The following is a 12138-nucleotide window of genomic DNA, read 5'->3' as shown; positions in this document are numbered from 1 at the left end:
CGGAATTTTAATGTCGCTGATTGTGATTACCGTTTAGCGAACCTAATACCTTTTGAATGTCAGCATTTTTTGTTTTTGTTCATCTGGTCATGTATAGTTTTTTCAACACATACTAACTAACTCTTACCATAACATCAATTTTGAATCGAAATGCATACTTTAGTACCTGGTATTCAAGACGGTTGATTCAAACTGAAATTAATTTTCTGTTCAGATTAAATTTCACATATAATATTATTTTATTTTCACAAATTCGTTTATTGTCACATATTATTGTTAATATAAACACTATAAAATGATGAGTCCGTAAAAATTAATGTAAATGTGAGAAAAAGTATTAAAAAGAAAAATTATTAAAATATATCTCTGACTATCTTGGAAGATCTTGGTTGAATGTCGATACTTCAAAATCAGAATTAATACATGCCCTGGACTGTCCATCAGGATATGGAAATCTATATCGTCGAATGTTCAAAATTTTATTTCGGTTTATTATTAAAACAATAAGAATCAACATGGAAAGTAAAATACACAAGAGTATTAACAAATATTGTATGCTATGCAAATCGTTTTGTCGTGAAAAAACTGAAAATGCTTCAGTTAAACTAGTTGAAAAATGTTCTTGTATCAATTTCAAGTCGTCGTATTTTTCATATTTGATTATCGTAGATGTTGTGGTGCTTGCATAAATGTCAGAAGAATCAATTTCGTCTTCGCACTTAATTCCGTGAATATTAGTTTGATGCGGATCGGCGGTCGTCCAATCATTTATAAACGTTATATTTTGCAACATAATTTTTCTCATGAAATCCTTCAAATAACTGCAATTAAATTTATTACCGCTTATGCCCAATAGCTTCAGTGATGGCAAAAGCATTTGAGTAAATCCTTCAAGTTCGGTCAATTGATTTTCGTTCAAATAAAGTGAATGAAGTGATGAATACTTTGGCAGAAATTGAGCAAAGTCAAACGTTTTCAATTGATTCCATGATAAGTCCAATAATTGCAAATTTCTCGTATGCGAAAATGTTCCCAATTTAACTTCCTTCAGGTTTGTATTTGATAGATTCAAATGACTTAAGTGTTGAAGTTTTGCAAATATTCCAATATTCAGAGTTTCGATAGGATTATTTGCCAAATTCAATTTAGTCAAATTAACCAGATTATTAAACGTTTCTTTGTTCAAAAAGGTGGTTCGGCTCTGATTATTTGTAATAAACAATTGATTGCACGATAAATCCAATTCGGTGATTTGATCAATTCCAGAAAATGCAAATTCCGTTAATTCATTGATGAACGTTTGATAAAGAAATAGATTTTTCAGGTTGTGAAGTCCCTCAAAAACGCCCTTATTGATTGATGCAATGTGATTATGAGACAAATATAGTTGCGATAACTTATCGAGACCGACAAAAGCCGATGGGAATATTTCAATTGTCGAGTTGCTTAAATGCACCAATCTCAGTATCTTCAAGTTGTCCAGTCCATCAAATGCGCTTTTATTTAGTTTTCGAACGTTATTAAACGACAAATCCAGTGTGGTGAGATGTTTTAAAGCAGCAAATGTTTTCGGTTCCACTTCATTGATTTCATTGTTTGATAGATTCAGATTCTCGAGCATAAACACATTTCCGAACACAAGGCCATTTAGGTTTGTTATATGATTGTACGAAAAATATACACTAGTCAATTTTTTGGCACCTGATAACGCAAAAGAATCCATTCGTTTTATTTTGTTGTAAGAAAAATCAACTTCTTGCAAATTATCCGCATTGAGAAAAAGTAATGCCGGAATGTCCTCGATGTTATTATGGCTTGCGTTGAGCTTTTTTAGATAACCGGCTTTAGTGAACATATCTTTTTCAAGTGTCTCCAATCCAATGTACGAAATGTTTAGCTCTTGAAGTTGTGTAAATTGTTGAAATATATCGTATTTTACTACCAATTTAGACATTTCACAATTTTCAAATTGAATTTTATAGATTCGGGTTTTATACACATTGCCACTCTTGTTTGTACACCGCAAATATCCCAAGTTCTGATCATGATGATAATCATTTATCCGCGAACTATTTGAACATATGAAAGCTAACTTTCCGACACGATCCGAGTCGTAATAATGTGATGAACACTCAACAGCTTCAGAACTTGATGGTAACAGTAACTGATCACAACTAACCACCAAAATAAGTTTAACAAACAGAAAATAAACGAAAATGGAATGCATGGTTCTAGCCATATGACCGTTTAATTGGACTTCACTAAAGTAAATGAACCGCTTGAAATGAAATCTGTTTATTTCAGTAAAATTATCGGGTCAGCAAATGCATTACTTGAATACCATTTGTGCATTATATTGCAATATCAGCTTTCAAAGAGGAAACGAACTTTGATACTTGATACTATGTAACTCATTGCACCATTTATTATTATTCAATATTAAGACAAAACAATCATTATCATATAAGAACACGTGTTTTTCAGAATTTTTTCAAAAATAACTGCATTTATCCATTTTGCTTGAACAAACAATTGTAATCAAATCAATGTGTAATTGAAATATGTAAGAGCGAAGATAACAAATGCGTTGATAAAATGTCTTGAAGTCATTAACAAATTGCCAACATTGCATATCACATTCGATAACATTCAGTTTTTTGTTATAATAATTGTGAATAAAGCATAATATTGCAAAGAATAATAAACGAAAATAAAGTTCAACTAATTTTTCTTTTTATCATTGTTGTTACTACAAGTCTTTGCTGGGCGATAGCTATCGCTCTTTTTTGATTTGTGTGTTGGTTTAGGGAAACCATATACGGCAAACAAAGATAATTGCACAGCATTCATCAAAAGGAAGACTGCATTTTGAAAGATAACAAAATATTCACGCGTCACTACACCATACAAGAACCACAAAAACGAAATCAATGTTCCCGACAATATGATTGGGAACGGCATACCAGCAGTACTCTTGTTGCGAATTATTTCACCCTGGAATTGAAAAATGAGATTATACAAGAAGATGAATGAGGAAAAGTCAAGAAAGGTGTTGATCAATAAATACCAAATGAAGCATTGGAGAGCCCACAAAGTAGAATAATACACCCGTTAAAATTAATCCATAACGAAATGGAAGGTCTTTTGGATTTTCAATGTAGGTATATAAGAATACTGCAGCCACAAATGCGGACGCGTAACCGATTTGAATCCATGCCAGTGTTTTATCTTTAACATTATTCGTATAGTAAAAGTAATAGCAAACGTAGCCCAAATTAAGGGCGGTTCCAATCAGATTTACATGAAGTGTTGTTGTATCATTTAATATTAGTCCGAAGCGTAAAAATATTATAGATCTAAGTGAATCAAATGAAAGTAATCAATGTAAACTTAGATCTTATATTTTGTTCAATATTACTCACATTACAGTGCCCACTAAAAATGGTATGATTGAGAATCCAACGGTTGACTTTTGTTTGCGAATGCTATTGCAAATGGCAAAGGCACTTAGTTGATGTAAATATGTTGCAATTGCAGCTGAACTACTTATCAAATCCTTATAAGGTTCCAATAAAACTGCAAAGGACTCCATTTTTAATTACTAAAATTAAGACGCGAACGATTGAACATTGAATCAATCCGAAATGAAACTGAGAAATTATATCTATTAGATCTAGTATAAATACAAGTTTGTTTGGTGATATCAGGTGTAAGTACTAATACTAATAAACAAACGATATGAATGCAATTTCACGATATTTTTTGAAATTCGTTTCTGTTGTGTATTTTGAACAGAAAAAATATTTTGCATTGTTACACTATTTAAAGTTGAGTGTTTGAGGACATAATAAATAATCTTAAACTTGTTGTCAATAAAAAAGATAATAATTTTTTAAATCACAGATAAAACTTCAAATATAACATTCATAGTTATAAGTATTTTAATAGTATTCAGAAGCGTGCTTCTACACAGACGCACGTGGCTTCACTGTAGGTAATTTTACAATATAGGCACCAAGGCATTTAAACCTTTCTAGTACTAATTTTGTGTGTATCTTAATAATCACAGCTGATATGATTGAAATGATGATTCTACGTTTTCATGTGTATTTCCGCATTAATACGTATTTGGTTATGCATTTCTTAAACAAATCGTGTGGAAAAAAGTGACTGTCTGACTGGTTAGCTTAAATCAACTGAAATTGAATTTTTTTAAATGAAGTCCTCTACCCAGTCGACTTTAGTCGTCTATATGTATCTCATTTTAAACAGATGACTAATTTGGGACGTTTTTGTCTATAGTTAACTGCGATTGAAGTTGAATCAAGTTGTATTTTTCTCTACTAGGATTGACTGAAAAATCAGCCAAATCAACTTAAAACAACTTCAATCTCAGTTGGCTTTTGCCAAAAACGTCCCAAATTAGTTAACTGACTAGTCAATCAGACTTAGATTTTATTTTATATGTTTGATTTATTTTCTTTTAGACTTATTTCAATCAATGAATTATGTTTATCAATATCAGAATTTCAAATGCACTTTGAAGCCTGATTGTTAGAATACTTGATGACGCATTTTCCCTGTATTCCTATAAATACAAGAAGGGAAACGAACGCCACGTCACCCTTATTAATTATTATTAACCCTGAAATTAAATTAGACATAAAGGATTGTCTTAGAATGAATGATACTGTCCAGATTTGTCATAAAGTCATATTAGAACAAGATATGATCTGTACGTCAGCATTTCCGCCTGAAATAAGTTCATTTATCCATTTTTTCTCTAATGAATAATCAAATCAAGTTAAAATTGAAATATCAAAAACTGTAATTTATTTAAATTCTTTATTGCATAACATTTCATGAAGATAACAATTCTTTTGATAAAAGTGTATGAGGGTCTTCTTATTGTCAATAACAATTTGCCAATATTGCACATCACATTTGATCACATTCATTTTTTTGTTATAACAAGTGTGGATAAAGCATAGTATTGCAGAGTATAATAAAAGAAAAACAAAGTTTAACTAATTTTTCTTTTTGTCATTGTTATTAATGTTTGCTGGGCTACCGCTCTTTTTTGATTTGTGTGTTGGTTTAGGGAAACCATATACGGCAAACAAAGACAATTGCACAGCACTCATCAAAAAGATTACTGCATTTTGAAAAATGACAAAATATTCACGCGTCACGACACCATACAAGAACCACAAAAACGAAATCAGTGTTCCCGATAATATGATTGGAAACGGCATACCAGCAGTACTCTTGTTGCGAATTATTTCACCCTGGAATTGAAAAATTGGATTATACAACAAGTTGAATGAGGAAAAGTGAAGAAAGGTGTCAATCGATAAATACCAAATGAAGCATTGGAGAGCCCACAAAGTAGAATAATACAGCCGTTAAAATCAATCCATAACGAAATGGAAGGTCTTTTTGATTTTCAACGTAGGTGTAGGCGAAGACTGCAGCCACAAATGCGGACGCGTAACCGATTTGAGCCCATGCCAATGTTTTGTCTTTAATATTGTTCGTATACCAGAAATAATAGCAAACGTAACTCAAGTTAAGCGCGGTTCCAATCAGATTTACATGAACGGTTGTTGTATCATTTAATATTGCTCCGAAGCGTAAAACCAAAACAGAACTAGAATTTGAAAAAAGATGGAAATAATGAATAACATACACACTTATGCATAAAGTGAATTACTCACATGACAGTTCCCGCTAAAAATGGTAGGATTGAGAATCCAACGGTTGACTTTTGTTTGCGAATGTCATTACAAATGGCTAAGCCACTTAGTTGATGTAAATATGTTACAATTGCGGCTGAACTACTTATCAAATCCTTATAAGGTTCCAATAAAACTGCAAAGGACTCCATTTTTAGTTACTGAAACTAAGATATGTTGAATCAATCGGAAATCAAACTGAGAAATGGTGTATCTATAAAACTCAAACTGTGTCGTTATTTGAAGTGAGCAAATACTGATAAAATGTCTTATATCAGCTATGGAACTGTTAATCAATATTTTGAATGTTGTGCACATAGATAGAAAGCGATAACTTTAATTGTATTTGATATTCTTTTGTCTAACTTGAGATAGCAGTCAATCAAAACTAGATTCACTAACAATTGTGATGTTTAAGAAAGCAAAAAAAAAGAGAAACAAACGAGAAAAATCAAACAAAATTCAAATTAAAAATTAATTAACGGCAGAATTCAAATGAAATTGCAAGAAAATAAAGCAAAAAGCAATGTTTCGATATTTGTTTGAACGTTTTTTTTTCTCTTGAAACTCACAGTTTGAACAGCTTCGCTTAACACAGCCCAAACACTGAACTAATCATTCGAATAGTTGGGAAAATGTATTCCCTATTCCTATAAATTCAATAGTGTCATGTTACGTAAATACCGCAGTAGTTTGTACTTCAATGCCAACGAAAGACCTTCAACTACGCAAACACTGCAGGCACTTTCTGCAGAATCATTGCCCAACAGATTGCTAAATCGTTTACTTGTTGCTCAATCTTTTCTCACATAATTTCTCAATTACTTACGTTGATAACAGAAAACAGTCAATGAAAATAGAAAATTTAATTGTGGTGAAAACTATATACAAGTATAACTGTGTAAAACCAGCTCAAGTTACGCGCGATATACAAATGGAACTATTATCATTATCTTAGATTGATGAGATTTTATTCGCAACGATAAAAAAAAAAAAACAAAATACTAGAAATGTTCAAGTACTTGTTGCTATGTAGACGTCAAAATGTGTTGGCAGTTGACGATGCGACGCACTCTGTGTACACGAATCTGAATTAAAAATGAAAACATTACGAGAGTGAGAGAGAGAGAACGAATTTGACAGAGCTTGTTTTATTCATCAACATACAAGTTGTCATTTGGTTTTTGTTCATTCTTTGTAATTCCAATGCGAAATGGCTTGATTTATTCCCAATTAATCATTAATCCATTGAATATTCGAGTATTTATCGACTTCATGTCATGAACAATTCGCATCGGGAAATGTTTAACAATTAGTCAATTTTTTATATTAAATATATCAAAATGTATACACTTTTGCACGGTTTCTACAAATATATGGTACAAAAAGATGAATATTGTGTCCTCATTCTTGGATTAGATGACGCTGGCAAAACAGTAAGTAAATAAAAGAAAATTATTTGAATGTTTGAAATAGTTGATGTGTTTTGATTAATAATTTAAGACGTACCTGGAAGCGGCTAAAACAAAGCTCACAAAAAACTACAAAGGAATGAATCCAAAGCATATAACGACAACGGTTGGCTTAAATATCGGTCAAATTGATAGTTCGGGTATACGGCTCAGCTTCTGGGATCTCGGTGGACAGTCTGAATTACAATCTTTATGGGATAAATATTATCAAGAATCGCATGCCATTATTTATGTGGTTGATTCACATGACCGTGAGCGAATGGAAGAATCAAAAGCAGTTTTTGGTATGTAAAAAAACTTTTGATTCAAATATATAAACATTTAAAATTAATATACATTAATTTGAATATTTCAGATAAAATGATTTGTAATGAACATTTGGCTGGCATTCCGTTGCTGCTGTTGGCAAATAAACAAGATTTACCCGATTGCATGGGTGTAAGAGAGATTAAACCAGTATTCCAGCAATCGGCCATCCACATTGGACGAAGAGACTGCTTGGTGATGCCAGTTTCTGCGTTAACTGGTGAGGGTGTACAAGAAGGCATTCAATGGCTTGTCGACGCTATTCTCAGAAACAGTGTTGTTCGATTGCCTCGCGTTAAAGATTAAAAGATAATTCAAATTGTTTTTTCTTCTAAAACTGATTTAATTTTATTTTTTTCTAATATATTGCATGTGATTTCGAATGAAAAATACTAAATAAATATGAGTACCAATGAGAATTGATTTTTTTATAGGGGGCGCTGTCAGTCATCACTTCTATATAGAAAAATTCAATGAAAACAAACATTAAATGCAATATAATTTATTTAAAATCAATATTCTCCACGAACAAAAATGATTTCTTCCACATTTTATTTAATAACCACAAAAAAAAAATTGATTCAAGTGCAAAAGAATGGAATAGTTCAAAAATTGCGCCGAATTTCAACACAAAAAAATGTCTAGTGTCAAACTGTCAAAACATACATCGACATTCATTAACAACTATTTGTCATCAATTGTTGTGAATTAGGCGTGGACTTTGTGGAATATTTATTTTGTTTATAAAAAATCATTTTTACCAATTCAAACATACTAAAAAACGACCTGAACAAAATGAATTCAATGAAAATAATTGCTTGTACAATATTATTTGCATCCATAATTTCTTCTTGTAAGTTTTTTTTTTTTTCAATTTGTGGCTTGTGTTGGCATTGCGTTTATTTGCATTTAATAAATGGGTTTGGTTTCAATATTTTAGGTGCTGCACTTGAATGCTATGTGTGTTCAAATCAAACAGAGAATACTGAAAAATGTCTGAATACTATTAAAACATGCGAACAAGGAGAAGATGTTTGTTTGACAGAGATCCGATGGGGCAGTCAACCATATTTCACTCAAGGTGCACTGAAGCAGTACTATGTTTCAAAAAGGTGTTCAACCAAAAAGCTATGTACAACCATTCGTCGAAAGTACATGCCGTATTGTACCCACATTTGGTATGAAGATTGGCTTTGTTCGGAATGTTGCCAGGGTGACAGATGTAATTATTATGTTATTAGCGGTTCTGAACGGCTATCGTACTACTTATGGTACGTTTCGGCAGTAATTACATTATTGGTTTATCCAATACTTTCACTGTAAACGAAGACACAAAAAAAATTAATCATATTGACATTGAAAAAGATAAAAAAAAAAATCAAATTTCGATCAATTTGAGGTCAAATCGAGTTACTTTATTTGTAAGATCGTCAAAAATCACAATCGTGTGCCTTAAAAATTTACTGTTTTATTTGTAAATCATTCGTACCGTCCATTTAATTAAAATATTGTAAAATGATCTGTAACGATTCCGTCCAAACGATTTAAAAAATAGTTTCAATAGTTTAGTTTCTATCAATGTTTTTTGATAAGAGTTTTTTAATTAAAGAGAAATAAAATTGATATTTCTGGAAAATAACAAAGAAAAATTTGTTCAATTGTTTGTTCTTTTGTGATTTAGGAAAAAGGGAAGCAAAAAAAAAGAATTTTTTGTAAAATATGTTAAAATGTCGATCTTGATGTTTTGGAATCTAATCAAACATTGTTGCATTTGTTCACTAATATACATCACACCGAGAGACTGGATGTGTATACAAATTCTATGGGATACAATGAGGCAGTTAAAGACCACTTAAAAAGTAAAAAATTGAATTGAAGTTTAGTTGCAATTTGGATCTAGACGCATTTTTATCGATCTATTTGTTCGATTACAAAGGAGAGGAGATTTGATAAAAACAGAGAAGAGGAAAGTGTTTGTTTCTATTCAAACGTTGTAAGTGCTGAGATATTTGTGTTGGAAGCTCCTCTCCTCCAATTGTATTTACAATTTGAAAATAAATTAAATAGCACTTAAAGTTCATCGCGCAGCAATGTATATCGATTCTTTGACGGTGCCAATTTCTTAAATGTTGACTCTGGTGGCTGCGTTGCTTTATCTTGTGTGATTTGATTATCTTCGGTTCGATCGGGTCCATAGTGGAATTCACGATGCAATTTGCCGTTATGTAAATCTTCAACAAACTGCTTCAGTTTGCCTGGTGTGTACATGTCTTCAAACTTGGGGAAGAGATACATGTGCCTGAATGAATCGATAGCAATTAGTGGCAAATCAGATTGTTGTTTCCCCAAGTGATGTAATGGATGTGCAAAGCGTTTGCCATCAGCTGTCAAGAAATTGATATTTTCTGGAAAAAAAAACACAAAAAGTTAAATATGTGTTGTGGAAATAATTATATTAAAATAAAGAATTATGTAGATGTGAAACAATACATACGTTTCTCCGATAGTAGTTGTGATTCTACAATCGCTTTATAATTTTTGATCGATTCGGTATCATCGGTAGCGTGGAACAAGATCCTATTGTTAAAAGAAATAAGAAATTTATGCAAAAGTCCAAACTTTTTTCAAAATTTTACGTTAGTAATGTACTTACAAGAAAGGCATTCCTTCTTCAGTTAATTCTTCAGCATTCTCAAACGTAATTTCTCTGCGAACAATAAACAATTTTCATTAAAAAAAAAAAAAATTGTTATATTACACAAATTAAATGAAAGAAATAATAATACCTAACAAGTGGAACGCATTTATCTTGTGCCCAGATTTTCAATTCATCAATTGAATTGAAGCTACCTTTGAATGTTTCATCATTATCATGAGACAAATCAATGTCTGGTCGAAAAACGATAATTGGAACGCCTGGCGGATGCATTTGAGCTACAACATCACCAAATCCAACATAAAAGTGACAATCATCCTTCAAATTAGCGGCCACTCTGCGGAAAATGGAGTACTCGGTCATATCACGACGATCGAAGTATCCAACTATAATTCGTTTTCGTGTATCCAATTTTTCTAGATCTTTTAAAGCAGCAAACTCTTTAATTGGATCCTTCAATTGATTGCGTACAAACTCGACGAATGCCTCTTTGCTCCTCTGGCCACGGTACTCGCGTTTCGATACCTCTCCATTTTGAATGATTTTCAGTGTTGGATATTTTGTGATTTGGAAACGTTTTGCAATCGCTGTTTCTTCATCACAGTTCACTTTACCCATCACTACCTGTCCAGAGTGGTTGAACTCTTTATGCGCCTGAAAATTACAAAACATTATTATTGTGTATACTTTACATCGTATTCACAGAATCAATTGGTACAGGTTAAACATGTTTTCATTTTCATTTACACACGCAAAAAAAGTTTAAACACGTAAGATTAATTACCAAATCAGCGGCTTCATCAAATATTGGCTGCAATAAATTACTAAACCGACACCAATCCGCATAAAAGTTAATAAACACTAATTCATTTGAAGCTGAAATTCGTTTTAAAAGAAAAGCGTTATAAAATTATACAAAAGAGAGATAAAAAGTTATTTGTTTTTCGTGATGACGATCTACCTAATGTCATATCAATATTATCATTTTTCAACTGCACCGCTCCACTGTCAGCTGGATTATAAAACACGTATCCAACCTATGTAAAAAATCAATCGCAAATAGAAAATCAATGAATCTCGGCTAATACACATTTGATTCGATTTAAATTCAATAAAATCACATCAAAAACACTTTGAAAATTTAGATATAATTAATGCCACGTACCAAAAGTAGTAATAAACTCCAGTTCATTATTACTAATTTATCGCTTTACTAATTCTATGTTAAATTAAAACTACTTTGTTGTTCGCAGTCCCGACGTTTTCTCACTTGTCAAACTTGTTGTAAAGGTTATGTTTGCGTCTTTAGTGTATCAGTGTATGTGGCAAAAATGAGCACACCAATAAAAGATGTAGACGTTTCTCCTAATGTATTTATTTGACAGTTGACACAGTTTATGAGTGCGTTCATCGGTGCCTTGTCTTCGAACATACTGAAACGATGCGAGAGAAAAATATGGAAAAAACCGTCGTCATAAACATGATTCAAAATGAACAAAGAAATTACACATTGAAACAAAACCTTTGCAGAGTTTTAAAAGTAAATAAAATACAATGCCAAAAATTTTGGAATCTTCTTCGCAATGTTTTTTTTATATTTGTTCACGTTAGCTTATCGCACACTTTGCGAAATTTTAAATTCGACACTACACATTCATATTATTCAAATCACGTACCAGATTTCGCACACACCCAATTGATATGCTTGCCTTCTTGTCTTCGCGCTATTATGTATTCTTTTTTGCTCCTTTGTGGTTCCTTATACGATGTTGGTCTGCAGATGAAACATTAGTGGTAATTTTTTAAAAGAAGGAATTGCCTTATTCGGATGCAAAATGAAGTAGAACTCGTGCATAAAATAAACACAGATGTTTTACAGCGATTCTGAAAATACAAAATCACAAATGAACGCTTGAGAATAATAATGAAACTTAATTTTTGTTCAAACTGAAGTGTCCCTTCGAAATAT

The 12138-nt window shown here is 31.9% G+C and overlaps 6 protein-coding genes across 11 annotated transcripts; 2 read left to right on the top strand and 4 right to left on the bottom strand.

Annotated features, from left to right (window-relative positions):
- Positions 1-268: 268 nt before the first annotated feature.
- LOC116346316 (leucine-rich repeat-containing protein 15-like) lies at positions 269-2349 on the bottom strand. Its single transcript, XM_031776289.1, has one exon. It carries the CDS (start codon positions 2237-2239, stop codon positions 371-373), a length of 1869 nt encoding a protein of 622 aa, XP_031632149.1. The 5' UTR covers positions 2240-2349; the 3' UTR covers positions 269-370.
- Positions 2350-2456: 107 nt separating this feature from the next.
- On the bottom strand, positions 2457-3634 carry LOC116346317 (sugar transporter SWEET1-like). Its single transcript, XM_031776290.1, has 3 exons — positions 3423-3634; positions 3068-3356; positions 2457-2994 (listed from the first exon to the last, which is right to left on the bottom strand). Exons 1-3 carry the CDS (start codon positions 3590-3592, stop codon positions 2722-2724), a joined length of 732 nt encoding a protein of 243 aa, XP_031632150.1. The 5' UTR covers positions 3593-3634; the 3' UTR covers positions 2457-2721.
- Positions 3635-4810: 1176 nt separating this feature from the next.
- Positions 4811-6768, bottom strand: LOC116346308 (sugar transporter SWEET1-like). Of its 6 annotated transcripts, none has more exons than XM_031776276.1 (4): positions 6565-6768; positions 5718-5949; positions 5362-5650; positions 4811-5288 (listed from the first exon to the last, which is right to left on the bottom strand). In XM_031776276.1, exons 2-4 carry the CDS (start codon positions 5885-5887, stop codon positions 5028-5030), a joined length of 720 nt encoding a protein of 239 aa, XP_031632136.1. In that variant the 5' UTR covers positions 5888-5949; positions 6565-6768; the 3' UTR covers positions 4811-5027. The 6 variants fall into 6 exon arrangements, with proteins under 6 accessions (XP_031632136.1, XP_031632134.1, XP_031632139.1 ...); XM_031776274.1 differs by having other exon boundaries at positions 5718-5902; XM_031776279.1 differs by having other exon boundaries at positions 5718-5896.
- Positions 6769-6866: 98 nt separating this feature from the next.
- Positions 6867-7932, top strand: LOC116346309 (ADP-ribosylation factor-related protein 1). The gene is made up of 3 exons (XM_031776280.1): positions 6867-7171; positions 7239-7491; positions 7563-7932. Exons 1-3 carry the CDS (start codon positions 7079-7081, stop codon positions 7817-7819), a joined length of 603 nt encoding a protein of 200 aa, XP_031632140.1. The 5' UTR covers positions 6867-7078; the 3' UTR covers positions 7820-7932.
- A 213-nt stretch (positions 7933-8145) lies between these two features.
- LOC116346310 lies at positions 8146-9073 on the top strand. The gene is made up of 2 exons (XM_031776281.1): positions 8146-8366; positions 8454-9073. Exons 1-2 carry the CDS (start codon positions 8309-8311, stop codon positions 8834-8836), a joined length of 441 nt encoding a protein of 146 aa, XP_031632141.1. The 5' UTR covers positions 8146-8308; the 3' UTR covers positions 8837-9073.
- LOC116346307 (endoplasmic reticulum resident protein 44) lies at positions 8897-11476 on the bottom strand. Its single transcript, XM_031776272.1, has 7 exons — positions 11335-11476; positions 11131-11206; positions 10954-11045; positions 10300-10823; positions 10167-10220; positions 10008-10090; positions 8897-9918 (listed from the first exon to the last, which is right to left on the bottom strand). Exons 1-7 carry the CDS (start codon positions 11359-11361, stop codon positions 9584-9586), a joined length of 1191 nt encoding a protein of 396 aa, XP_031632132.1. The 5' UTR covers positions 11362-11476; the 3' UTR covers positions 8897-9583.
- Positions 11477-12138: the final 662 nt, after the last annotated feature.

The sequence above is a fragment of the Contarinia nasturtii genome, unplaced genomic scaffold (assembly GCF_009176525.2).
Source record: "Contarinia nasturtii isolate CC-2019 unplaced genomic scaffold, AAFC_CNas_1.1 Cnas_scaffold_1500, whole genome shotgun sequence".
Classification (NCBI taxonomy): domain Eukaryota; kingdom Metazoa; phylum Arthropoda; class Insecta; order Diptera; family Cecidomyiidae; genus Contarinia; species Contarinia nasturtii.
Note: the sequence above shows the minus strand (reverse complement) of the source record. Positions and strands in the feature narration are given on the sequence as shown.